Raw genomic sequence first — 25423 nt, 5'->3', positions numbered from 1 at the left:
GTCTGGAGGAAATTGACCCTCAAATTCCACATCTGTCTTGAGGGAAGTGGGTGTTGGTCTTCAGGAGGTAAGAGGCATGGTTTCCAGGTACAAGAAGAGGGAAGGGTCCACCCTGCTGTGGTCCAGGGGGGAGAAGAGCTCAGCTTTCACTTCCCCTGCAAAGGCCCAAGGGAGAGAGGGGAATTTCTGTTGAAGGGAGAAGTTTGTGGCAGAAATCCTACACTTCCATCCAGAAAGAGTCTCCAGGTCTTTTACCACCCAGCAGTTGCCCCCACCTCCAGGCTGAGAGTCAGGTGGTGTCAAGGGAATGTGGACTATTTCTTTGCAGCCCAGAGATGTCGATGCTGCAGTGGCCACAGCTGTGAGGGCTACTGAGGTCTGAGCAAGAGGTTTCTGGGCGGGGCTACAGTCAGAGACTGGTCCCTGGAGGATATTGCAGGAACAGTGTGTGACCTTCAGTGACACAGCAAAGGGGAGCCTGCCTCTGCCTCCTGTCCCATTCTCCAGTCCAACCCATGGGTTTCCTGGGCTAACGTTAGCCCACTCCACAACCACCTTCATATCCTGGAGGTGACCAACAGACACCATCATCCCCTCTCTGGCCACAGGCCCTATCAAAACCTGATGAGAGAACCTGGGGCCAATTCCACCAACTGGGGGACCAAAGGACCCATAGTTGTGCTCTGAGCATCAGATTTTCCAAGATGTGGGGAAGTGGGAATACTTCAGGATAGAAAGAGATTACATGAACCATGACTCCCAATATATGACATTGTCTCTGAATGTGGCAAGTAGCCAAGGGTCCCCAGGAAAGAGCCCCATGGGCCAACTCCACTGTCTTCCCAGTCCAGCGCTGCCCATTTACTGTGCTCTTGGAGATGGTACCCCCATGCCCTCTGTTACTTTTGTCAGGGCTCTGGGAGTCACTCTAGGTGCCTCCCTCCCCCACCCATCACACCTCCCCTCAAATTTCACTTCCTCAAATTGTCTTCCACCTCAAATCTTTCCCCCACAACATGCAGATTTGGTTCTCACCTTCTTAAACAACCACAATACTGTTGATCTCTGGCCTCTTGAACTCCCGCCTTTCCCTTCCACCTCTTTCCCTATCCTGGCCTCAGAGAGACCATGTTGATACCTATATGACCCTGATCCTTTCTTGCTTAAGAATCTTCCAGTTTCCCCATTGACTTCAGATAAAGCTCTAGCCCATCAGCTGGTCTGTCTTCTCTCACTGCTTGAACTAGTTGAAGGTCAGGACTGATTTAATCGTTTTTGTGAGTTTGCAAAGGCGTGAATGAAGGAAATGAGTGGTGGTTTGTGGTGTTTTTGTTGCCTCCTCTAGACCCTGTTCTGCCACTGGTGCCCATATAGGCTATCCCAAGACCCATCCCTAGCGGGCCACCTCCATGAGAGTCCCAAGGCCATGATGGTCAGAGAGCTGGCCAGGTGGGACCAGCTTCTCCAGTACAGATGATGGCTCATGTTCCCAGGACATGGGGGCTCTCGTCCGCCCTTGCTATCTTACTTGGACAAGCCTCTCGCTTCCTCTGAGCCTCAGGGTTCATTTGCCACAGGCAGAAATGGGGCTGGACGATCTCAAAGAGTCAATCATAGCGGACTCTCTGAATCTGAGGTTCCCTCTTCTGGGCTTGTGACCTTTGGTTCTCACCACAGGTTTCCTGTCGGAGCTTTCTCTGCCCTCCCTCATCTGCATCTTTCCACTCTCTCGCAGAGGGACCCGGACCGAGTAGACAGACTGTGTCAGGGCATGAGGAAGAGATGTTGCTGAGGCTGCTGTTGCTGCTGCCGCCCGTGCTGTGGGGAGGTGAGTGGGCCGAGGGGAGAGGGCAGCCCACCTGGGGGAGGCCCTGGAGCTCCAGGCTGAGTTTTTCTCTCTCCCTAGGAGCCCTGGCTAAGGATTCAAGCTACCGGCTGGTGCTACAGGAGTCTGTGACAGTGCAGGAGAGTCTGTGTGTCTTTGTGCCATGCAAGTTTTCCTACTCCAGGATGTTCCCTAAATACCTGCACCAGCATTGGTTCAAGATAGAAGGAAATAAAAAGCGTAGTTTTCTAGTGGCCACAAACAATCCAGAAGAGAAGCTACAAGAGAGGACCCAGGGCCGGTTCTTGATTCCCATGGACCCAGAGCCCGATGACTGCTCCCTGACCATCAGAGATGTCAACATGAGGGACAGTGGGACGTACTTCTTTCATGTAAAATATGGACTCTATGAACATACATATGAAGACCAAATGCTCTCTCTGAAAGTGACAGGTATGGTAGGGGCCCAAAGAAAAACCCCTGGGTGTCAGGTACCAGAAATGGAAAAATGAAGGACCCTGAGGTTGGGTGGGGACAGCCATGACAAAACCCTGGGGCAGGCTGACAGGCCGAGGGGGTCTCACCACCACTCTCTTCACTCCAGCCCTGACTGACAAACCTGACATCCAGATCCCAGGGCCCCTGGAGTCCGGCCGCCTCAAGAAACTGAACTGCTTTGTGCTCTGGGCCTGTGAGGAGGGCACGCCCCCCATCTTCTCCTGGACATCAGCTGCCCACACGTTCCTGGGCCCCAGGTCTCATCATCTCTCCTCTGTGCTCACTCTCATCCCACGGCCCCAGGACCACAGCACCAACCTGACCTGTCAGGTGCATTTTCCTGCCACTGGTGTGAGTGTGGAGAGAACCATCCGGCTCAATGTGGCCTGTGAGTTCTGGGGCAGGACTCCCGGGTCCCTAAGGGGTTGTGGCCAGGGCAGAGCTGGGCCAGGGCAGAGCTGGGCCAGGGCAGAGCTCGGCCAGGGCTTGAAATCAGGGTCCTGATAGTCCACCAGGAAGGGAACCCCCTCTCCTGGTTCCATGGCTGCTGGGGAAAGGCCCAGTGCCCACCCATGGGTGTCCTTCTGTCCCAGATGCTCCACAGAACATGGCCATCCGCGTCTTTCAAGGAAACAGCACAGGTAGGAAGGGGCCTCTGCCCTCAGGGCTGGGAGGGACACAGGGTCTAGGTGAGTTCCGAGCTACGTGGGATATATAGGGGAGGCCAGCTACTGAGGACAGACGGAAGGCTCCTCCCCACACCTCAACTCTCTAAATCTCTTGCTCACCCACAGCTTTCTGTGGCCAAATAAAAAGGAAGCTTGCATCCCTCTTGCTTCACCCTCCTCTCTGAAGTTTTGCCTCCTCCTGCTTCCGTTACCTCCTCTTTGGTCCATGCCTGCGTTTGTTTTTCATATTCCATGTCCCCTGTCCTCCATCTGTGAGGCAGCCTGGGCGATTTTGGGCCCCTTCGGAAGGGCTGAGGCCAGGGGGTGTTGGTCCTCTCCTCAGGGCTAGTATGGACATAGCAAGGAGGAGAGACCCCAGCTTTGCCCACCCCATCTCACTCTCTCTCTCTCTCCCTCTCTCTCTCTCAGCCCTCAAGATTCTGCAAACCACATCCCTTTCCATCCTGGAGGGAGAGGCCCTGAGGCTGCGCTGTGAGGCTGACAGCAATCCCCCTGCCGAGCTGAGCTGGTTCCGGGGATCCCCAGGCCTGCACGCCACCCCCATCACCAGCACCGCGATCCTGGAGCTGCCTCGCGTGGGGCCTGCACAGGAAGGAGAGTTCACCTGCCAAGCTCGGCACAAGCTGGGCTCCCTAAGTGTGTCTCTCAGCCTCTCCGTGGTCTGTGAGTGTGGAGACCCCAGGGGGCAGGACAGCTGGGTTCTGGGGAGATTAGAGGCAGCGCTGACCCTTCTCCTCGCTCCCCACAGACCCCCCGCAGCTGCTGGGACCCTCCTGCTCCTGGGAGGACCAGGGTCTGCACTGCAGCTGCTCCTCCAGGGCCCAGCCGGCCCCCTCCCTGCGCTGGCGGCTGGGGGCGGGGCTGCTGGAGGGGAACCATGGCAACGCGTCCCACGTGGTCAACTCCAGCTCAGAGGGGCCCTGGACCAACAGCTCCCTGAGCCTCCGAGCAGGGCTCAGTGAGGGACTCAGACTCAGCTGCGAGGCCCAGAATGTGCACGGGACCCGGAGCACCGCTGTCCTCCTGCTGCCAGGTCAGGGCCTGCTGGGCGCAGAGGCCACGGAGAAAGGAGTGGGTCAGAGAGAAGGTGGGGCTGGGGGAGGGGAGCTGCGCGGGCACAGGAGTGATTGCTAGGACAGGGCCCACCATCTCCCGCCCAAGCGGAACCTACAGCGGGTTCTGCAAGGAGGTGGGAAGAGGAGAGACTGCGTCCTGGGAGTGGGAGGTGTCATGCTGGGAAGGAAAAGCCCTCAGACCCTGGGGTCCTGGGGCCGCCTGGGATGCAAATGGAACGGGAAGGTGAATTCATCTGCCGAGCTCAGAACCTGCTGGGCTCCCTCCCTGTCTTGCCAAGCCTCTCTGTGCACTGTGAATAGTGGGGTCCTGGGTTACCCAGGGGCAGCACACCTGGGTCCTGGCGTTGGCAGCACTGAGAATGGCAGCGGGCGTTAGGCTGGTGGGGTCGGACCGAACCTTGGTTCAGCAACCTCAGTTCTTGAGTTCTGGCTAAGAAAGAATTCAGAGCCAAGACTCAAAGTATAAATGGAAGTTTGTTTAGAAAGCCAGAGAGTTAGAAGAAGTGATCCGTTGAAGGAGGGGGCTTAGAAAACAAGCTACAGCGGCAAAAGAAGGGGCCCTTGGCACTTAAGATAGAGAGGAATAAAAGGTAATGTCCCTGTGTGTGTGTGTGTGGGGGGAGCAGTGGGGGAGGGGAAAACCTGGGTGTGCCCCCCAGCACACTGGGTCCCCGTCTTTTAAAAAAATATATATTTCTTTATTTATTTCAGGGAAGGGAAAAAAAGGAAAGAGAAACATCAATGATGAGAGAGAATCATTGATCGGCTGCCTCCTGCACGCCCCCCAATGGGGATCGAGCCTGAAACCCAGGCATGTGCTCTTGAGCGGAATCGAACCTGGGACCCTTTAGTCCGCAGACTGACACTCTATCCACTGAGCCAAGCCAGCTAGGGCTGGGTCCCTGCCTTGAGGGTGTTTATCTGGAGGTCTGGCGTTGGGGGAGCATCCCAATAGAATGTTCATCAGGTTCATCAGGGTGTGTCCTTTCGGGGTCATGGTGTCCACTGATTGGTGGGTCCCGGGCAGGGGGTCACTGGTTGCTGCAGCTGGTCCTGAGGTCAGCCGTGGTGTCACTTCCTCTGGCTTTGCTGCTGGTTCTGGGCCTGCAGCTGAAACACAACCCTCGATGAGTTTGACTGGGTTCAGAACCTCCTTGTCCTGAAGGCTTAACGCTTAAGGGCTATTCTCTGTAGACCCCATGACCACCAGCCACAGGCCGGGGGAGGAAAAGTCAGGGAGTGTTAGGGCCCCGAAGGAGGAACGCACGTGGCCAGGGTGGTGAGGGACCACGAATTTATTCCATCATCCACACACCAGGTGGCTGAGCCTGGATGGCTCCAGCCCCCAGTGACAAGAGTTGGCGGCTTTTAAAGGACTTTTGGTGCTTTTTTCTGGGCGGAGACTTCTCTGTGCAGACCCGGAGGAGAGATCATGGAATGTGGTCCCCGCAAGTGAAATGTGGTCTCAGCAAAGGGAATGTCCACAGTGAAATGGCCTGAAAAGCCAGGTCCCGGGGGAGGGGCATCGATTCCATTATTTGATCGGACCCAACAGAAAGGTCACCGTGGGCTGAGGTCCTTGGCTTCCCACTTTTGCTCTTTGCTGGGCATCGGGGTTTTCCTGCCCTGGCGGTTTTCCATACCTGGCCCATCGTCCTCACTCTGCTCAGGTCTGTCTAACTGCCAACCAACTAGGAGGGCAGAAGCACCGCTGACCCTTCCCCTCGCTCCCCACAGACCCCCCACAGAAAGGTCACCGTGGGCTGAGGTCCTTGGCTTCCCAGAACCAGCTCAGCTTGGCAAGGGGGTTGCTGTCAGCAAAGGGCATCCGGGTTTTCCCGCCCTGGTGGTTTTCCATACCTGGCCCATCGTCCTCGCTCTGCTCAGGTCTAACTGCCAACCAACTAGGAGGACAGAGGCACCACTGACCCTTCCCCTCGCTCACAGACCCCCCACAGCTGCTGGGACCCTCCTGCTCCTGGGAGGACCAGGATCTGTTCTGCAGCTGCTCCTCCAGGGCCCAGCCGGCCCCCTCCCTGCGCTGGCGGCTGGGGGCGGGGCTGCTGGAGGGGAACCACAGCAACGCCTCCCACGCGGTCACCTCCAGCTCAGAGGGGCCCTGGACCAACAGCTCCCTGAGCCTCCGCGGGGGGCTCAGCTCTGACCTCAGACTCAGCTGCGAGGCCAGGAATGTCTTAGGGGCCCAGAGCGCCTCTGTCCTGCGGCTGCCAGGTAAGGGGGCCTTTTGAAGTCAGAGGCTTAGGGAGAGAGGAGTGGGTCAGAGAGAAGGTGGGGCTGGGGGTGGGGGGCTGCTGCCTGGACAGGGGCGATTGCTAGGACAGGGCCTGCATCTCCTGCCTGAACAGAACCAACAGCCGGTTCTGCAAGGAGGTGGGCAGAGGAGAGACTGAGTCCTGGGAGTGGGTGGTGTCACCTGAGCTGGTGCTGGAGGAAGGAGCCCTGAGCCCCTCCCGCCCTCAGCACCAGGGCTCCTGGAGCTGCCTGCGATGCAAATGGAGCATGAAGGCAAATGCATTTCCCTCCCTGTCTTGTTAAGCCTCCCTGTACACTGTGAGTTGCGAGGTAGGAGGGGATGAGGGGCTCCTGCGTCCTGGGACCTTTTTCCCCCCCCCCCCCAGCCCCCCCCCCCCCCCCCTCGCAGCTGCTGGGACCCTCCTGCTCCTGCCCTGAGCCCCTCCAGCCCTCAGCACCAGGGCTCCCGGAGCTGCCTGCGATGCAAATGGAGCATCAGAACCTGCTGGGCTCCCTCCCTGTCTTGTTAAGCCTCCCTGTGCACTGTGAGTTGCGGGGTAGGAGGGGATGAGGGGCTCCTGGGGGCAGGTCACCTGTGTCCTTTTTCCTCGCTCCCCACAGACCCCCCGCAGCTGCTGGAACCCTCCTGCTCCTGGGAGGACCAGGGTCTGCACTGCAGCTGCTCCTCCCGGGCCCAGCTGGCCCCCTCCCTGCACTGGCGGCTGGGGAACCATGGCAATGCCTCCTACAGGGTCACCTCCAGCTCTGCAGGGGCCGTGGGCCAACAGCTCCCCGAGCCTCCTGGTGGAGGGTGGGGCTCCACGCTGGTCTCAGACTCAGTTGCCACTTCCTTCCCTGTTCATTAGGCCCAGAGAGCCAGTGTCCTGCTGCTGCCTGGGGCCTGTTGAGGGGGTGGTGCCTGGGGGAGGAGGAGCCCCGACACTGTAGTAGGTTCCCAGCTGCCGTCACCAAATACCTCCAACAGGGAGGCTTAGTCAGGGAGACTTGTGGTCTCACCGTTCTGGAGGCGGGAAGTCCGAGGTCAAGGTGTCAGCAGGGTGGAGTCCTTCTGAGGCTGGGGGTGTGTTGCAGGTCTCCCCTAACTTCTGGGGGGGGGGGTTTGCTGGCAATCCTTGGCGGTCCTCAGCTTGTGTAAGCATCACTCCAGTCTCTGCCTTCATGCTCTCCTGGCGTTCTCCCTGTGCGTGTCTGTGTGCAAATTCCCCCATTTTATGAGGACACCGGTCCTATTGGATTTAGGGTCCACCCTAGTGACCTACATTGTAACTGTCACTTCTGTAAAGACCCTATCTCCAAATCAGGTCACATTCTTTTTATTATTATTATTAAATATATTTTATTGATTTTTTATGAGAGGAAGGGAGAGGAATGGAGAGTTAGAAACATCAATGAGGGAGAAACATCGATCAGCTGCCTCCTGCACGCCCCCTGCTGGGGATGTGCCTGCAACCAAGGCACATACCCTTGACCGGAATCGAACCTGGGACCCTTCAGTCCGCAGGCCGACGCTCTATCCACTGAGCCAAACCGGTTAGGGCTCAAGTCACATTCTGAGACATGGTGGGGTGGGGGTGGGGGTACGGAGGGCTAGGACTGCAACATACAAATCTTGGGGGCACACAATTCAAGCCCTAACAGCCCCGGAGAGAGGGAGCTGGGAAAGAGGCATTTTAAGGCTTGGATGGGAGTGGCTGATGTGTAAGCTCCTCAGTCCTGAGGTCGGGGCCAGGGGGTGTGGAGGGGAAGGGTCTGGTCCAGGGTCTGCAAGGAGACAGAGTGCCGAGTGACCGAGTCCTGGACGGAGAGTGGGTCCACCCACGGGCCAGGCAGAGACAGAAATGGCCAGTTTGGAGGACGCTATGGGTTGGGGTTGGAATTTACACAAATCTCAAACTACCTACAGGTAAACCGGAATCCAGGGTCGGTGGAGTCCTGGGAGTGGTTGGGGGAGCTGGCGTCATGGCCCTGGCCCTGCTTTCTCTCTGCCTTTGTCTCATCTGCAGGTGGGCGTGAGCTCCAGGGACAGAGGGTGGGGCCTGGGGTGGGAAGGGCTTAAGGTCTGGGAATCGCAGAGAACCTGAGCTGGAGGACCCCCGGGCTGGTGGGAAAGCCAGGAGCCAGGGAAGGGAGGTCGAGCGCTGGCATGAAACAACCTGTAATCTACTGGGCCAAGTAGATTGGGGTCTCTTCCCAGCTACTCTATGTCTGGCGCTTGGGTTCGGGGAGCACCTGGGGACGGGACCCACCCACGTCGTCACGTGCTCTTCATATAGACTAGAGGTGGTCTGCCCATTCCATGCCCCAAGTAACAAGGCTGAAATGCCTGGGGTTGTTTTCGTAGAGTGAAGACCTGCAGGGAAAAAGCAGCCCAGCTGATGCAGAGCATGGACAAGGATGTGCACCCAGGCACAGGCGCAGGCTCCGGGGTGAGTGACGGGACGTAGCTCCCTCTCAGTATTATCACTTTGGGATGCTGCCTGCCAGAGGGGCTTCTAGACATTTCAATGTTAGATGCCCAACACTTCCTGGAATTGCACAAGTGGTTATTTAATTTAACTTATTTTTTAAATAGATTTTTATTGATTTCAGAGAAGAAAGGAGAGGGAGAGAGAGATAGAAACATCAATGATGAGAGAGAATCTTTGATCGGCTGCCTCCTGAACACCCCACACTGGGGATCGAGCCCGCAACCTGGGCCTATCCCTTGACTGGAAATTGAACCATGATCTCCTGGTTCACAGGTCGACGCTCAACCACTGAGCCACGCCAGCCAGGCAATGACAAAACATTTTTGTTGTTGTTAATCCTCACCTGAGGATATTTTTCCATTAATTTTTAGGGAGAGTAGAAGAGAGAGGGAGACAGAGAGAAACATCAGTGTGAGAGAAACACGTGTGAGAGAAACACATCCATTGGTTGCCTCCTACACGAGCCCTGACCAGGGCACCGGGCTAAGGGGGTGGGGGAGGGTGGGGAGTTTACAACCGAGGTAGGTGCCCTTGACCGGAATCGAACCGGGGACCCTACCCACTGAGTCAAACTGGCCAGAGCCATGACTACACCTTTTAAAATAAGTGGACTGGTAAACAATAAAACTCCCACCAGTCCCAATCTCAGCCTGGCCCTTGGCTGCTCTCTTCCGGACCCTTCTGAGCAGCTTGGAACCTTTGCTCTTCTCTCCACTCAGGCACATCAGCACCCGTTCTGGACAGATAGCTCTGCGGCTCCCCCAGCGGCTCCCCCAGCCCCTGATGGTGCTGGTCCCCCCGCCAAAGGGGAGCCGGAGCTCCACTATGCTTTCGTCAGGTTCCACAACCGGAAGCCCCAGGGAAATGAAGATGCCAACATCGTGTACTCAGAGATCAAGACACACAAGTGAGGAACTACTTGCTCCGGGTTCCGAAGGCGAAAAACCTGAGATCAACGTGCCAGCAGGCCCGGTGCCTTGGGAGGCCTCTCCGCTCGGCTTGCAGATGGCCGTCTTCTCTCTGTGTCCTCCCATGGTCCTCCCTCTGAGTGTCTGTGTCCTAACCTCCTCTTCTTATAAGGACACCAGATATACTGGACTAAGGCCCACCCTAATGACCTCACTTGAACCGCAGTATCTCTTTAAAGACTCTATCTGGACACATAATTGAACTGTAAGGAGAAATGATGAGGTACTGGGTTTAGGACTTCAACTGGTTAAGTTCATGATTTTTTTCAGCCCATAACCTCAGTGTCTGATTATTTTAAAATTAACGATTTTCTTGGCAATGGTCTCAATCCTTTGGTATAGATGAAGGACCGGAGGACTTGTGTCCGAAAGAACTGAGTTCAAATCCATCTATACCACTTATCGAGTGAGTCAGTTTATTTCTCTGCTGTTCTGCAAAGCAGGGAAATCATCCCTATCTAACCAGGCTGTTGTGAAAGATCAATAAACAGTACCTAGGCAACAGTTAACAAAAGCACTAACACACCCATGGCTGGTGTTCTCAGTGGTTAGAGCATTGGCCCATGCACTGAAGTGTGGTGGGTTCGATTCTCAGTCAAGGGCACCTATGGGTTGTAGGTTTGATGCCCGGCCCCAGTCGGGGCTTGTGTGGGAGGCAACCAATTGATGTCTCTCTCCCACACTGATGTTTCTCTCTCTCACACTCTCTTTCTCTCTCTCTCTCCTCCCTCCCTGCCTTCCACTCTCTCTAAAATGGAAAAAAATATCCTCAGGTGAGGATTAACAAATCTATATACATAAAAGCCTAAGCGACCGGCCAATCAGCTGGTAGCTATGATGCACAATACCACCAGGGGGCAGATGCTCAAAGCAGGAGCTGCCAACTGACAGCAACTTTGCTGAGTGCCCTCTAGCCCTCCGGGACACCTCAGGAGATGTCAGACTGCCAGTTTTGGGTTGAACCCCACAGGCCAGGATAAGGGACTCCACCTGCCGGAGGGACCCCACTCACTCCCCAGACGCCCTTCGAGCCCTGGCACCACCTCAGGTGTGGCCGGCTGGGGTGGGACTGTGGGAGGTTGGCTCCAGGGCATGTCTGGCCCATCTCGCCCACTTCCACCCCACCAGCCACCTTCTAATTAATTTCAATGTGCATGAATTCGTGCACCGGGCCTCTAGTAAATAAATAAGTAAATAAATAAAATGCTGACAAAGCTTTTTGTGACCTCTTTCACTTTCTCTAAAAATCAAGGGAAAAATTATCTTTGGGTGAGAATTAACAAACAAAGAAAAAAAGAGTAGAAAAAAAAGAGAATACATTTAAAAAGACCAGAGTTAGACACACAGCTGATTTTTTTTCGGGGACACTATGAGAAGACCAAATACAATGGAAGGATATCTTATGTCCTGAGAGATACAAATGTTAATTTAAAAGTCCTGCTTATTTAACATTATGTTTTAAGCTTGAAGGTGGAATAAAGATATTTAATACAAACAGAAATGAGACCATTCATAAACAAAAACTTCTCCAAGTAAATTCTAAAAGATATAATTTGGGTATTCGTGATCCCAGATTGAAGCTGAAATATACAAAAAGGAATGAAACCATTATAAAGTGGCCAATATGTGAGCAGAAAGAAACAAATACTTATTATAAAATATAATGATGTGTAGAGGGGTCAAATATAAAATATAATATTTAAATACCATACTATAGTAACATAATTCATAAACGTGTTAATAGAATTTACATTTGATAAAGTCTTTATATTATTCAGGAGAAAATGAAATATGATAAGCTTTAGACTTTGATATTTTGTTATAATCTCAAGGATATTTTTAAAAGAATCGACCCCAAGTTTATCACCTCCAAACTAGGAGAAGTATAAAAGGTTCTGGAAACATTATTCAATCAAACCAGAGAAAAAAAAGAAATGGAAGATTAAGAGAGAGGGAAAAAAGAGAAGAACATATATATAGTACAAATATAAGATTCTGTATTTAGATCCCAATACATTTTAAAAATTGCATTAAACACAAATGGACTTAGTGCTCTCAATAAAACACAAATATAGTCAGGCTGGGGGGAAATGTGCATATATGTTGTTTACAAGAGATCTATGTGAATCCTAGATTGTTCTATGATTGACTTTTTCTGAGAAATACCGACCATCACAAGTATATTAGTATCGGAAAATATATACTTTACAATATAGGTATTAATGGAGATAAATGGGACCACTTCATAATGATTAAAGGTTTAATTTACCAGGAAGGCATAACACTTGAAATGTACATGATATGACAACATACAGCAAAAACTGACAATTTAAAAAAAATAACAAAAAAACGAATCCACATTCCTAGAGGGAATTTTAATATATATTTTACAATCACTGATGAAACACACAGACAAGAAAATCACTAAGGATTTGTTATTATACTACACATAAACAACATCATTAATGAACTCGATCTACAGCCATAGATAGAAAACTTGTCCCAAATGATGAGAAGATATATATTCTATTTGAGCACACACAGTGAACATTCCAAAACATTTTATCATATACTGGGTCATATAAAGCAAAATTTCAACATATGTCAATGGACTGAAATATAGAATATGTTCACTGATTCCAAGGCTATTAAGCTAGAAATCAATAACAAAAGCATATTCTATTTATAATATATTATATATACTAATAAACATAACTATGTATATGTATATTAGTGAAATTTAGAAAATTCCTTATAAATAAGTCAAGGATAAAATAATCATTAACGCAAATTTAAAATTATTTAAAACGAAGTGATAATAAAAATACTAAAGCCCTAGCTGGTTTGGCTCAGTGGATGGAGCGTTGGCCTGCAGACTGAGGGGTCCTGGGTTCAATTCTGGTCAGGGGCACATGCCAGGGTTGTGGGCTCGATCCCCAGTGGGGGGCATGAAGGAGGCAGCCGATCAATGATTCTCATCATTGGTGTTTCTATCTCTCTCTCCCTCTCCCTTCCTCTCTGAAATCAATAAAATATATTTAAAAAATACTGAGTATAAAATGTTTAGTTTTGGAAAACTAAAGTGGTTATTAGAAGAAATATATATAACTTCAGATGTCTATATCAGAGATGAGATTATTTTTCAAAACTTAGGAAAATAACAGTAAAATAAACCAAAAGGAACTTGAAGGAAGGAAATCCCAAATGATAAGAACACACAGAAAAAATATTCAGTATAAATGAACAACATCAGGAACTTTAATTTGATTTGGACACTAAAGCTGACAAAGCTCAGTTAAATCCAGAAATATATATAGAAGGCAAGAGCAACCAGCATCCGGGAACATAAAGAGGACATTACTCTACGTAGCAGCAATTAGACAGTAATGAAAATCCTTAAACCCATAAAGTCAAAGTCTGTAGAGTCAATGAGCAAATGCCCAGACAAATATTCAAACCTTCAGCCATTGTTCAGTGAGTATTGGTTCTCAGGGCCATCTCTCAGCCCAGATGAAATGCAAACCCAATGTACCGACGAAATTCGGCCACTAGGTGGCGGCACCTCAGCGTTCTTTCAGGTTCCCTGTCACTGGGTAACTGTTCACTTCTTGCTGTGCCCACATATTAACAGAACTATTTGTAAACCAAGATAAAAATCTTTCCTCCTCGTAGAATGGGCATAAAGGGACACAGGGCCATACTTCTTCGGAGCGGAGCGAAGGCACGATGAGGCATATAGTTACAAACAGAACCAGCTCTCTGTACATGTGACGGGTAAGGAATGGGATCAAGGACAGGGCACGTGGATGGGTCCTGAGGCCTCCTGGGCCGGGAAGGAACCCATTTCTCTCATCCTGGGAAAACCCCATGGAATCATGGGGGCAGGACACTGTGTTGGATAGAGGTAGAGGTAGAGGCTGCTATTAGGGGGCACCCTCAGGGACCCCGCCTCCAGGACCTGGGTCTGTCTCTCTTTTCTTCAGCTCTGTCAAGGACACCGGACATCCACTTCCACGGGTTCCTAGACTCTGGGCACCCCAAGAACGTTACCTGCATGGAGCCCTGGGCCTGTGAGAGGGGCGCCCCCTCCATTCTATTGGATTGGGGTCACCGTCACTTCCCTGGGTTCCAGGACGTTCAATTCCTCAGTGGTCACCCTCACACCAGGGCCCCAGGACCACGGCGCCAACCTCACCTGTAGAGCGGCCTTCCCTGGAGCTGAGGTGAGCACAGGGAGGACCATCCGGCTCAACGTGTGTGAGTGCTCAGCCAGGAAGGACCACGGTCCCTGGGGCTCCGTGTCAGAGTGGGGCAGGACCCTGGTGGAGGAGACTTGGGATCTGTTCTTGGATGCATGGCTGGAATGAAGGTGAGAGAACACCCAGACCCACCCCCTTGCTCATGACCAGCCCATCCTAGTGCAGGGGGTCAATTACTTATTTCTCTTCCAGGTGGTCCACAGAACCTGACCAATCTCGTCTTTAGGGGAAACGGCACAGATGGGAGAGGCCCTGGAGTCTCCCCACGCCGCCCCGCCTCCAGCCTGCTACAATTTGGGCCCCAAAATGATCTCTACTTACCCCAGAAGTGACCCTGTCCCTTCCCAGCTCAGAACTCACCATGGCACCCTCATCCCTCAGTGCATTTCTGGTGCATGAGCCAGCAATGATCAGGCCTATTGCGTCAGCACCTCTGCACAATGCCACATACGAAGTACTTGGACTTGTGCATATTCCCTCCAGCTAGAATGAAGATACAGCCTTTAGTATATAGTATTCAATCAAATCTTCAAAAGGCATAGCATTCAAGTGAGAGAAAATTAGCGCTAAAATAAAGGCTATACTAGACCTGTCTTTAAAAAAGAGGCTGATAATAACAGAGCTGTAAAAATATTGGCACAATATACAAGTAACTTGACTGCCTTCAAGAAAAAGAACCAGTGTTCTTTAAAGAAATACAACAAAACCAAGCAGTCAAACACCTAAAACCGACAATGTCCACCATCCAGTGAAAAATTACTAGACATATGAAGAAATATGAACCTGCAACACTTCATAAGAGAAAAACTTTTACTAGATGATGCTCAGACATGACAGAAATGGACTTAACAGACAGAGACATTAAAATACTTCTTACAAATATGTTCTATATATTCAAGGATATAAAGAAAAAACATTACCATAATAAGAAAAAAATAAAAAAGATGAAAAACTAAAACACTGTAACTTCTAGAGAAGAAAATACATTAATCAGAAACGCAAATGGTAATTTTTTTTTTCTTTTTAAAAATTGTTCTGGCTTGGCTTCATGGGGTTTGCACATGTCGCTAGTTATTTTGCAAACAACTCAACCTTGAACCCTTTCTCTGCCAGGCTGTTTCCTGCCTAAAATTCTGATGTACACATTTTAGCCATCACAGTCTTCTTAATGTCCAATTTTTGACTCTTCAGTCAGTGAAATTCCAGTCTTTGTGTGTGTGTGTGTGTCATTGAAAACTACCTTCTAGCAGAACAATGGGGTGATTATAAATCTCATCTTGTGTTTTTTATCCTCTCGAGGATCATGGATATTCCCTGTTTGTGTTTCATGTGTAAAATTATATGTTTCCTGCCCTGCCAGTGTGGCTCAGTGGTTGAGTGTTGACCCATGAACCAAGAGGTGCCTGGGTTCGATTCCCAGTCAGAGCACATGCCTAGTTTGTGGGCTGGATCCCCAGTTGGGGGCATGCAGGAGGCAGCCAATCAGTGATGGGTAATGTTTCTTTCTTTTTCACTCCCAGTTCTGAAGCTGAAAAGTTCAAGATCAAGGCACCGGCAGATTAGGTGTCTGAGAAGGGCCCAATGTGTGGTTCGTAGGCAATGTGTTCTCAATGTGTCCTTACATGGAGAAGGCCTGAGGAGGCTCTTTGAGGTCCCTTTCATAAGGGCACTAAATTCATTCATTGAGCTCCACCCCATGACCTAATTAGTTCTGAAGGCCCCACCTCCAAAGGCCCTCACATTGGTGTCTGAGAAGGGCCCAATGTGTGGTTCGTAGGCAACGTGTTCTCAACGTGTCCTTACACGGAGAAGGAGTAAAGATGCTTTCTGAGGTCCCTTCGATAAGGGCACTAAATTCATTCATGCGAGCTCCACCTCATGACCTAATTAGCTCTGAAGGCCCCACCCCCAAAGGCCCTCACATTAGGGTTAGAGCTTCAACATATGGATGTGTGTGGGGGTTGGGGGATTGGGCACAACGTTCAGTCCATAGCAGCGACTGACGCTGTAGTTGGTCCATAATCAGCAGTCATTCCTGTAACCCTAGAATGAGGGGTGTTTGCCCCTTTTGCGGCTTTGACAAGTTCTTGCTTGTGTCTGAGACGTGACTGGAGTAGTCTTGTTCCACCACAAGTGGTGTCTGGTGTGGCATCTGTGATATTGTTCACGTTCAATAGGAGAACATCGGGGCTGGCTATGGGTGTCAGCAGGGGCTGCGTTAGTCTTCCTGAAGGGGTAATTTTGTAAAGTAATGGAGTAAAATGTTAGGAGGTTGGAGAAGTCAAACAGGGATCAGGTCCCAGGCACCCTTAGGTTGTAACAAAAGAATTGGTATGGCCCTAACGGGTTTGGCTCAGTGGATAGAGCGTCGGCCCGTGGACGGAAGGGTCACAGGTTCGATTCTGATCAGGGGCATGTACCTTGGTTGTGGGCTCCATCCCCAGTAGGGAGCATGCCGGAGGCAGCTGATCAATGTTTCTAACTCTCTATTCCTCTCCCTTCCTCTCTGTAAAACCAATAATATATATTTTTAAATTGGTATTTACTTTTGGAAAAAAGAATACTTCACACTGAGTATCAACACCTACCAGTAATTAGCAATTATAATTGATCACAAAGTAGGGAACTTGCAAATTTTTCCCTTTACTGGAAATTAGAGTGAACCAGGTGATTCTCCTACAGTACTTGACTCACCTCCTCGCCTTGTAATAGTTGTTTTGAGGAGAAATGGTGAAGGCCCAGCCAGAGCTCATGCTGATTACATGACCCCCAACCAAGACAAAGAAAAGATGTGACCTGAATGGCCCCACATGCTATAGGCTGTGACTCCCCCAAAACCATATGTTGAAACCTAACCCTCATCCTATATAATAAAGACGTAATATGCAAATGGTCATTATGCTGTGAGCAGGAGGGTGGGGCAGCAAGCTACAAGCGGGTGGTGGAGAGCTACAGGAGGGGGCAGGGAAGCAAGCTATGGTGGGGGGAGGGGGCGGGGGAGCTACAGGAGGGCGGCAGTGAGCTGCTGGCACACAGATTGGTGTGCAGGCCTACTAGTCTATAATAATTCTATAATAACAGTGTAATATGCAAATCGACCAAACGGCTGAACAGCAGAACAATCATCCAGACGACCCACTCTATGACATGCACTGGCACCAGACCAGCCAAGGCAGGTGCAATGCGATTGGTCGGGGGGCCGACATCGCCCCACAATTGTCCCACAGAGGGAGGCCCAGGCCACTGGTCAGCAGGGCAATCAATCAGGGGGCTCTGTGATCGCCCCACAGAGGGAGGCCCAGGCCACCCTCTGTGGGGCGATGGATGGGGGGGCTCCACAGACCAGGCAACTGGGGGTGTGTGGTGGCAGACTCAGGCAGCGCCAGGCCAAGGTGGGTGCTGGCGGGGGTGGAGCCTCGAGGCAGCTGGGGCCCGGAGGCAGCCAGAGCTGTGAGGCAGCCAGGCCTGCGAAGGCCTACCCTTGCACAAATTTAATGCATGAGGCCTCTAGTTGTTTTAATATTAGGAGGTGGGGCCTTTGGGAGGTGACTATGTCGTGAGGGTGAAGCCTTCAAGAATGGTGGCCCTGTACGGGAGCCTCGAGGCAGCTGGGGCCCGGAGGCAGCCAGAGCTGTGAGGCAGCCAGGCCTGCGAAGACCTACCCTTGCACAAATTTAATGCATGAGGCCTCTAGTTGTTTTAATATTAGGAGGTAGGGCCTTTGGGAGGTGTCTATGTCATGAGGGTGAAGCCTTCAAGAATGGTGGCCCTGCCCGAGCTGGTTTGGCTCAGTGGATAGAGCGTCAGCCTGGGGATTGAAGGGTCCGGGTTTGACTCTGGTCAAGGGCACATGCCCGGGTTGTGGGCTAGATCCCCAGTAGGGGGCGTGCAAGAGGCAACCAATCAATGATTCTTATCATCGATGTTTCTCTCCTTCTCTTTTCCTCTCTGAAATCAATAAAAAAATATATTTTGAAAAGAATGGTGGCCCTGTTTAAGAGACCCCGCAGAGATCTCCTGCCCCCTCCACCAGGTGAGGACGGAATCTATGAAGCAGGAGGTGGGCTCTCACAGACACGAACCTGCCCACGCCTTGATCTCGAGCTTCCAGCCTCCAGGACTGAGAGAAATGAATGTTTGCTGGTTGAGCCACCCAGTCCGTGGTGTTCTGTGAGAGCAGCCCCGAGGTCCTCAGACACCACAGGGACACGTGGTGGCTATTTTTTTAAGTAGACATCACATGGTGAGCACATCGGGGTGGCTGTGGTTTTAGAACGATGCTTTGAGAGTGGGATGATACGGAAATGTTTTACATTTGGAGGCGGGTGGGCCTGCAGGGGGCCAAGTCAGGTGGTGGTGGTGACAGTGTCTGAGCTGAGAGGCTCCCCATCCCATCGAGGTGCAATGACAGGGGCCCAGTCATCATTTGTAGGTGCAATGACAATGAATGCAGCATTTTTGGAAGAGCAAAATTTGCAAACGTGTCCAGGCCTGGGAAAGTACTCCCTGCTGAGCTGCAACTCTCCAGGGCTGTGTTCCCCAGATCCTTGGGCCTGGGGTTCCCCTGGAGGGCGGGGGAGGGGGGGGCGAGGTGTCAATGTGTGTGGGTGACATGCAGCGCTCCCTGGGGGCAGCACAGGACACCTTCCTGACTTCACTGAGAAGAAGGGACCCCTCCGTCCCCAGGCCCTTCCCGGACATTCGTCCCAGCGTGGGGGTCTAGAGCAGTGGTTCTCAACCTTCCTAATGCCGCGACCCTTTAATACAGTTCCTCATGTTGTGGTGACCCCCCCAACCATGACATTATTTCCGTTGCTACTTCATAACTGCAATTTTGCTAGTTATGAATTGTCATGTAAATATCTGATCTGCAGGATGTCTTTCCATTGTTACAGATTGAACATAATGAAAGCATAGTGATTCATCACAAAAACAATATGTAATTATATATGTGTTTTCCGAGGGTCTTAGGCGACCCCTGTGAAAGGGTCGTTCGACCCCCAAAGGGGTCGCGGCCCGCAGGTTGAGAACCGCTGGTCTAGAGGGGACACTTACGAACATGTTAGTACTTGGCTGTTTCTTTCTTCCTTCTTCTTTTTTTTTTTTAACCAAACATGGTCCCCTCGAGGCCAGACAGGGTGTCTGATTTGCCTGCATGTCGCCCGTATGCCGCGTGGCACCCGCCACACCCGAGGGCCCAGGGCGTGAGGTTGAGCGGACACACACACTGTCCCTACACAACCCAAACAGACTCATTTGAAGAAGAGGAGCTGGGACAGGGAGACATATGTGGGAGAGTCTATCCCACTCCCTTCACACCTCCCATGCCCTTTACGCGGCCTGCGCCTCCCTCCCACCCCCAGCCTCACCTGTGGATGCAGGTGTCCTTGTCACAACAGGTGTTACCAGTAGGTGTCACCCGATGGCATGACAGAAGAAGAGGAGGAGATGGGAAGTGGACTCAGGTCTCGTGGGTGGGTGCTCCTGGGGGACCAGGGTCAGTGAGCCCCCGCCCCCACCATGAAAGATGATGGGGTGCCCCTGAGACCAGCCTGCACTTGCCAGATTTAGCAAGTACAAACATGCCTGGCTGCTGTGGCTCAGTGGTTGAGCGTTGACCTATAAACCAGGAGGTCATGGTTCGATTCCGGTCAAGGGCACATGCCCAGGTTGCGGGCTGGATCCCCAGTAGGCGGCGTGCAGGAGGCAGCCGATCAATGATTCTCCCTCATCATTCATGTTTCTACACTTGATCTTAGCCAAAAGGCCGAGAAGCGATCATCATTCATGTTTCTGTCTCTCTCTCCCTCTCCCTTCCTCTCTGAGATCAATAACAATATATTTAAAAAACAGAAGGCATCCGCTTCAATTCGAATTTAAGATATAAACAATGGGCAATATTTGGGACATACTTATACTCAACAAAGAGATTTCTTGTTTATCTGAAAGTGAAATTCACTGGGCACCTTGGATGTTAGCTGCCAAGAAGGGCCCTGCTCCCCACCCCCATGAACCTACCTTCCCCTGCACGCTGAACCCCCCCCCCCCAAGAAGGGCCCACTGTGAGCTTTCACTTCTGCTTCTGCAATGACCTGAGCCCAGTAGGGGAGCCCCCATCACCCACCCACAGCCAGGCTCCGGGACTGGACACATGCCCACCACGTCCTCCCACAGAGGTGGCCCCGAGAAGGACCAGCTGAGCCAGCCCAGGGCCAGGCAGCCGCCCGCCCACCAGGAAGCACAGACAGAGCGTCCAGTGGGCCAGATGGGGTGGGGAGTGGGGAGAAGGGGAGATCCCCGTGGCTTCAGAGGAGAAGCTCATTTCATGCATCAGTCCCCAAGGCCCCACTTCCGCCTGCCTGCCCCGGGGCTTCCTCTTCTGTCCCTGCCCGTCTCAGTCAGGGCGTCGCCGGGGGATGAGCCTGTCCCAGGGCCGGGCCCAGTGTCTCCGGGGCAGACATGCTCCTGCCGCTGCTCTTCGGGGTGCTGTGGGGCGGTGAGTGGGCCGAGGGCCGGGGCCCCCAAAAGGCGCAGGATCCGGATAAAGGATACTGGCTGAAGGTGGAGAGGGCGGTGACGGTGCCGCAGGGCCTGTGTGTGCAGGTGCCCTGCTCCTTCTCCTACCCTCGGGAGGGCAACACCAAGGGGGCCCCGGCTCAAGGCTACTGGTTCAAAGTGGGGACCGAAGTCTTCAGAGGTTCTCCTGTGGCCACAAATGACCAGTCCCGGATGGTGCAATGGGGGGCCAGCGGCCGCTTCCAGCTCCTGGGCAGCCCCCGGGATGGCGGCTGCTCCTTGCTGCTCACTGAGGCCCAGATGGAAGACAGAGGGATGTATTTCTTTCGGGTCGAGGAAGGCACCCTACGATATAGCTTTGTGGACAATAAGTTCTTTCTGAATGTGACAGGTATGGAGCTGGCTGGGAGGGGGTGGGAACTCCCGCTGAACCCTCCCCCTGCCTCGTGCTGGGAGGGCTGGGGGTGGGGGGGGGCATGGGCCAGGGGGCGCTCCCTGAAGTGCCCGCTCTCCTCCCAGCCCGGACACAGGAGCCAGCCCTCTACGTCCCCGAGACCCTGGAGCCTGGGCGTCAGGCGACAGCCGTCTGTGCGTTTCAGTTTCACTCGGAACACTGTCCAGCCCCGACTCTCTCCTGGAGGGGGGCTGCCCTCGCCCCCCAAGAAATCGGCGAGACAACGGCCTACGTCTCAGTTCTCACCCTCACGCCCAGACGGCAGGACCACAACACCGACCTCACCTGTCGAGCGAGCTTCTCCAGAGAGGGCCCGAGCTTCAAACGCAGCGTCCGGCTGAATGTGGCCTGTGAGTCTGGTGGGGGGCATCGGGGTGGCCAGCGGGCCCGGTGGGTGGGGAGGTGGGGACGTGGTGGCCCTGGGTGGCTCTGGGGATGGGGTCCACAGAGAGGAAGGGGTAGGGTCCTGAGCTGGGAGGAGAGGAGGGGAAGCGAGGCCATCTGGTTCTCCACCCACAGGCGTGCCTGTCACTCCCCTGTCACTTGTCCTCATGGAGGACGGTCACACTGTCTGTCCCAAATGTTGGGCTCGCTGCGGCCCCTCCCCAAAGCCAGCTCACGATCTCCTTGCAGATGCCCCCGAAACCCCGGTCATCAGCATTTCCTGGGACAACAGACCAGGTACTGAGGCTCGCCAGGGTGGGCTGGGACTGGGCCGGCCCTCTTTGGAGGGTGGGCGAAATGGGGCTCCTCCCTCTTGCTCTCTCTCTTTTTAATATATTTCTATTGATTTCAGAGAGGAAGGGAGAGAAAGAGAGAGTTAGAAACATCAATGAGGAGTCCGGCCGCGGTGGCTCTGTGGTTGAGCGTTGACCTATGAACCAGGAGGTCACAGTTCGACTCCCAGTCGGGGCACATGCCTGGGTTGCGGGCTGGATTCCCAGTGTGGGGCGTGCAGGAGGCAGCCGATCAATGGTTATCTCTCATCATTGATATTTCTCTCTCTCTTCCCCTTCCTCTCTGAAATCAATAAAAACATATATTTTTTAAAAAGGAAACATCAACGATGAGAGAGAATAAGAGACAATCATTGATCGGCTGCCTCCTGCATGCCGCACACTGGGGATCGAGCCCGCAACCTGGGCATGTGCCCTGACCGGGGATCAAACCGTGACCCCCTGGTTCATAGGTCAACGCTCAACCACTGAGCCCCAGGCTGGGTCTCCCTCTCTCTCCTCCCCTCTCTCCCTCTCTGCAGCCCTGGAGCTCCAGGGGGACAGCCCACATCAGGAAGCCCAGAAGGGCCAGCTCCTGCGGCTGCTCTGTGCTGCGGACAGCAGGCCCCCCGCCGCCCTGAGCTGGGCCCTGGGGGACAGAGTCCTCTCCTGGTCCGACCTCCCGGGCCCTGGGGGCCTGGAGCTGGAGCTGCCCGGAGTGCAGCCCGGGGACGCGGGGCGTTACTCCTGCCGAGCGGAGAACAGGCTTGGCCTCCGGAGCCGCACCCTGAGCCTCTCTGTGCGCTGTGAGTGTGACCGCGGCCTGGCGTCCCGGAGGGAGGCGAGGGGTGAGGGCAGGGGCTGGGACGGGGTCCCAGGGCTCCAAGGAGCTGGAACCCGGGCCTGCGGGACTCACGATTCCGGTTCCAATTCCGAGGCAGGTGTTTTTTCTCCCATCACCAAGCAATTCTCTGACACCAGCTGGGTGTCCTGCAGTTCGACTCAGTTCTGACCCTCTGCACCCGGAGGTGCAGGTGCCGCAGGTTAAGGGCTCAGTCCCACAGGACTGCCCCACCTCGGACACCATAGCAAGTCCGGTTGCCACCTGTGCTGCTGACTATAGAGCGGAGCCTATAGGTGGGAGCTTCCCATGACCCCCTCCTCAGGGGCCACTAACTTGCTAGATCAGTGGTTCTCAACCTTCCTAATGCTGCGACCCTTTAATACAGTTCCTCATGTGGTGGTGACCCCCAACCATAAAATTATTTTCGTTGCTACTTCATCACTGTAATTTTGCTGCTGTTATGAATCGTAATGTAAATATCTTGATATGCAGGATGTCTTTTCATTGTTACAAATTGAACATAATGAAAGCATGGTGATTAATCACAAAAACAATATGTAATTATATATGTGTTTTCCGACAGTCTTAGGCGACCCGTGTGAAAGGGTCATTCGACCCCCAAAGGGGTCGTGACCCACAGGTTGAGAACCGCTGTGCTACATAGAGCAGCTCCCGGAATTCAAGAGAAACATACTCACCGTTTACTAGATGACCCGTCTGGAATGAAAGGATAGGAGGCGGGAGCAGCCAGGTGGGAGGGCCAGGCACAGGGGAAGGGCTCGGAGCTTCACTCCCGCTCCTGTCGCCACTCTCCCCAAATCTCCACGTGCTCACCAACCCTGAAGATCTCCCCTCACCCCCCACCCCACCACCACCACTTTTGGGTGTTTATGGAGCCATCATTACATAGGCCTGATTGACTAAAGCCTTGGCCATTGGAGATTGAAGTCAACCTCCAGCCCCTCCCCCTTTGGGAAGTCAGGGTTTGGATCTGCAAATCCCAGCCTAACTGGTTTCCCTGGCAACCAGCCCCCATCCTGAGGTGCTTTCATTAACCTAAACTCAGGTGCAGGGGCAAAGGGCTCGTTATGAATATCAAGATGTCTTTGTCACTCTCACTGCTTAGAAAACCGAAGACTTTCAGGAGCTCTGTGCCAGGAATGGAGACCAAGACCAAATATCTATACCAGTGATCAGCAAACTGCGGCTCTCGAGCCACACGTGGCTCTTTGGCCCTTTGAGTGCGGCTCTTCCACAAAATACCACCTGCGGGTGCGCATGTACATTGCAATTGAAATTTGTGGCCCATGCGCAGAAGTTGGTAGATTCTATACAATGTACAATATACATTATAAATCACAATAGCACAGGGACACACCCTTCTTTTTTAAAAAATATTTTTATTGACTTCAGAGAGGAAGGGAGAGGGAGAAAGAGAGAGAAACATCAATGATGAGAGAGAATCATTGATCAGTTGCCTCCTGCACGCCCCCTACTGGGGATCTGGCCCACAACCCCGGCATGTGCCCTGACAAGGAATCAAACCTTGACCTCCCGGTTCATAGGTCTACGCTCAACCACTGAGCCACCCCGGCCTGGCAAGGGACCCACCCTTCTTACCCACCCATTTCCTTGGGTGCCTTGTGTCCTTGGGTGATTCAACCCTCCTCCCCTGCCTGCCGCAGTCATTGGTCCGCAGGGACCCTTGGCCCAGAGCGAGGCCCCGGCCCACCTGGAGCTGGTGCTGTGTCTTTTCAGATGCCCCGGAGAACCTAACCGTGACCGTCTCCCGAGCAAACGGGACAGGTAGGAAAGGGGGACAGAGGCCTCTCAGCGCCCAGGGGGGCCCGGGTGTCTGGGGTGTGCGCCTGCGAAGGGTCCCTGTGCCCTCAGCTGTGTGTCTGTCCTGCCCCTTCTCTCCCCTAGTCCTGGAGACGCTGGGGAACGGCGCGTCCCTCCCGGTCCTGGAGGGCCAGAGCCTGCGCCTGCTCTGTGTCACCCACAGCAACCCCCCAGCCTCGCTGAGCTGGGCCCGGGGGTCACAGACCCTGAGCCCCTCCCAGCCCTCAGACCCCGGGGTCCTGGAGCTGCCTGGGGTACGAACGGAGCACGAAGGCGAATTCATTTGCCGCGCTCAGAACCCGCTGGGCGCCCTCAGTGTCTCCCTGAGCCTCTCTGTGCACTGTGAGTGGGGGATGGGGCACCTGGGGACAGGACACCGGGGTCCTGGGAGGACAGAGGCACCGCTGACCCTTCTCCTCGCTCCCCACAGACCCCCCGCAGCTGCTGGGACCCTCCTGCTCCTGGGAGGACCAGGGTTTGCACTGCAGTTGCTCCTCCAGGGCCCAGCCGGCCCCCTCCCTGCGCTGGCGACTGGGGGCGGGGCTGCTGGAGGGGAACCATGGCAACGCATCCCACGCGGTCAGCTCCAGCTCAGAGGGGCCCTGGACCAACAGCTCCCTGAGCCTCCGCCAGAGGCTCAGCCCTGACCTCAGACTCAGCTGCGAGGCCTGGAATGTGCACGGGGCCCAGAGCGTCTCTGTCCTGCTGCTGCCAGGTCAGGGCCTGCTGGGGGCAGAGGCCACGGAGAAAGGAGTGGGTCAGAGAGAAGGTGGGGCTGGGGGCTGCTCGGGGACAGGAGTGGGGTGGGGGTGGGAGCGGCTCAGGGACGCCTGACCGTTTCCACGCGCAGAAGAGAAGGACCTCATCGCGAAGGGATTCTCTAAAGGAATAGCTCTGGGCACCGGCGTCACCATCCTCCTCGCCCTCGGCCTCTGCCTCTGCCTCATCCTGGCCGTGTGAGTTAGGAGCGGGAGAGGGGGTGCGGGGACCGGGG

General features: G+C 53.4%; 1 protein-coding gene and 1 long non-coding RNA gene across 13 annotated transcripts in view; both read left to right on the top strand.

Moving 5' to 3' along the window:
• LOC102249452 (sialic acid-binding Ig-like lectin 5) overlaps positions 1-25423 on the top strand; it is a 48865-nt gene that overhangs the window by 20791 nt on the left and 2651 nt on the right. For 5 of the 12 annotated variants that reach the window (XM_014547434.1, XM_014547430.1, XM_014547424.1 and 2 more), the window contains 8 exons: positions 1736-1828; positions 1907-2278; positions 2430-2711; positions 2917-2964; positions 3421-3675; positions 3761-4045; positions 24860-25150; positions 25280-25385. In XM_014547434.1, coding sequence (XP_014402920.1) covers positions 1736-1828; positions 1907-2278; positions 2430-2711; positions 2917-2964; positions 3421-3675; positions 3761-4045; positions 24860-25150; positions 25280-25385 — 1732 coding nt within the window. Of the gene's footprint in view, positions 1-1735; positions 1829-1906; positions 2279-2429; positions 2712-2916; positions 2965-3420; positions 3676-3760; positions 4046-6962; positions 7608-8265; positions 8366-8703; positions 8789-9549; positions 10392-24859; positions 25151-25279; positions 25386-25423 lie in introns of those variants that run through there. The other 7 variants (XM_014547432.1, XM_014547427.1, XM_014547425.1 and 4 more) reach the window with 7 other exon arrangements.
• LOC102243862 lies at positions 13489-14911 on the top strand. Its single transcript, XR_314159.2, has 3 exons — positions 13489-13572; positions 13782-14021; positions 14250-14911. It is a non-coding gene; the product is annotated as an uncharacterized LOC102243862 (long non-coding RNA).

Source organism: Myotis brandtii, unplaced genomic scaffold (assembly GCF_000412655.1).
Source record: "Myotis brandtii unplaced genomic scaffold, ASM41265v1 scaffold474, whole genome shotgun sequence".
Taxonomy (NCBI): Eukaryota; Metazoa; Chordata; class Mammalia; order Chiroptera; family Vespertilionidae; genus Myotis; species Myotis brandtii.
This window is presented reverse-complemented; position numbering and strand designations above follow the sequence as displayed.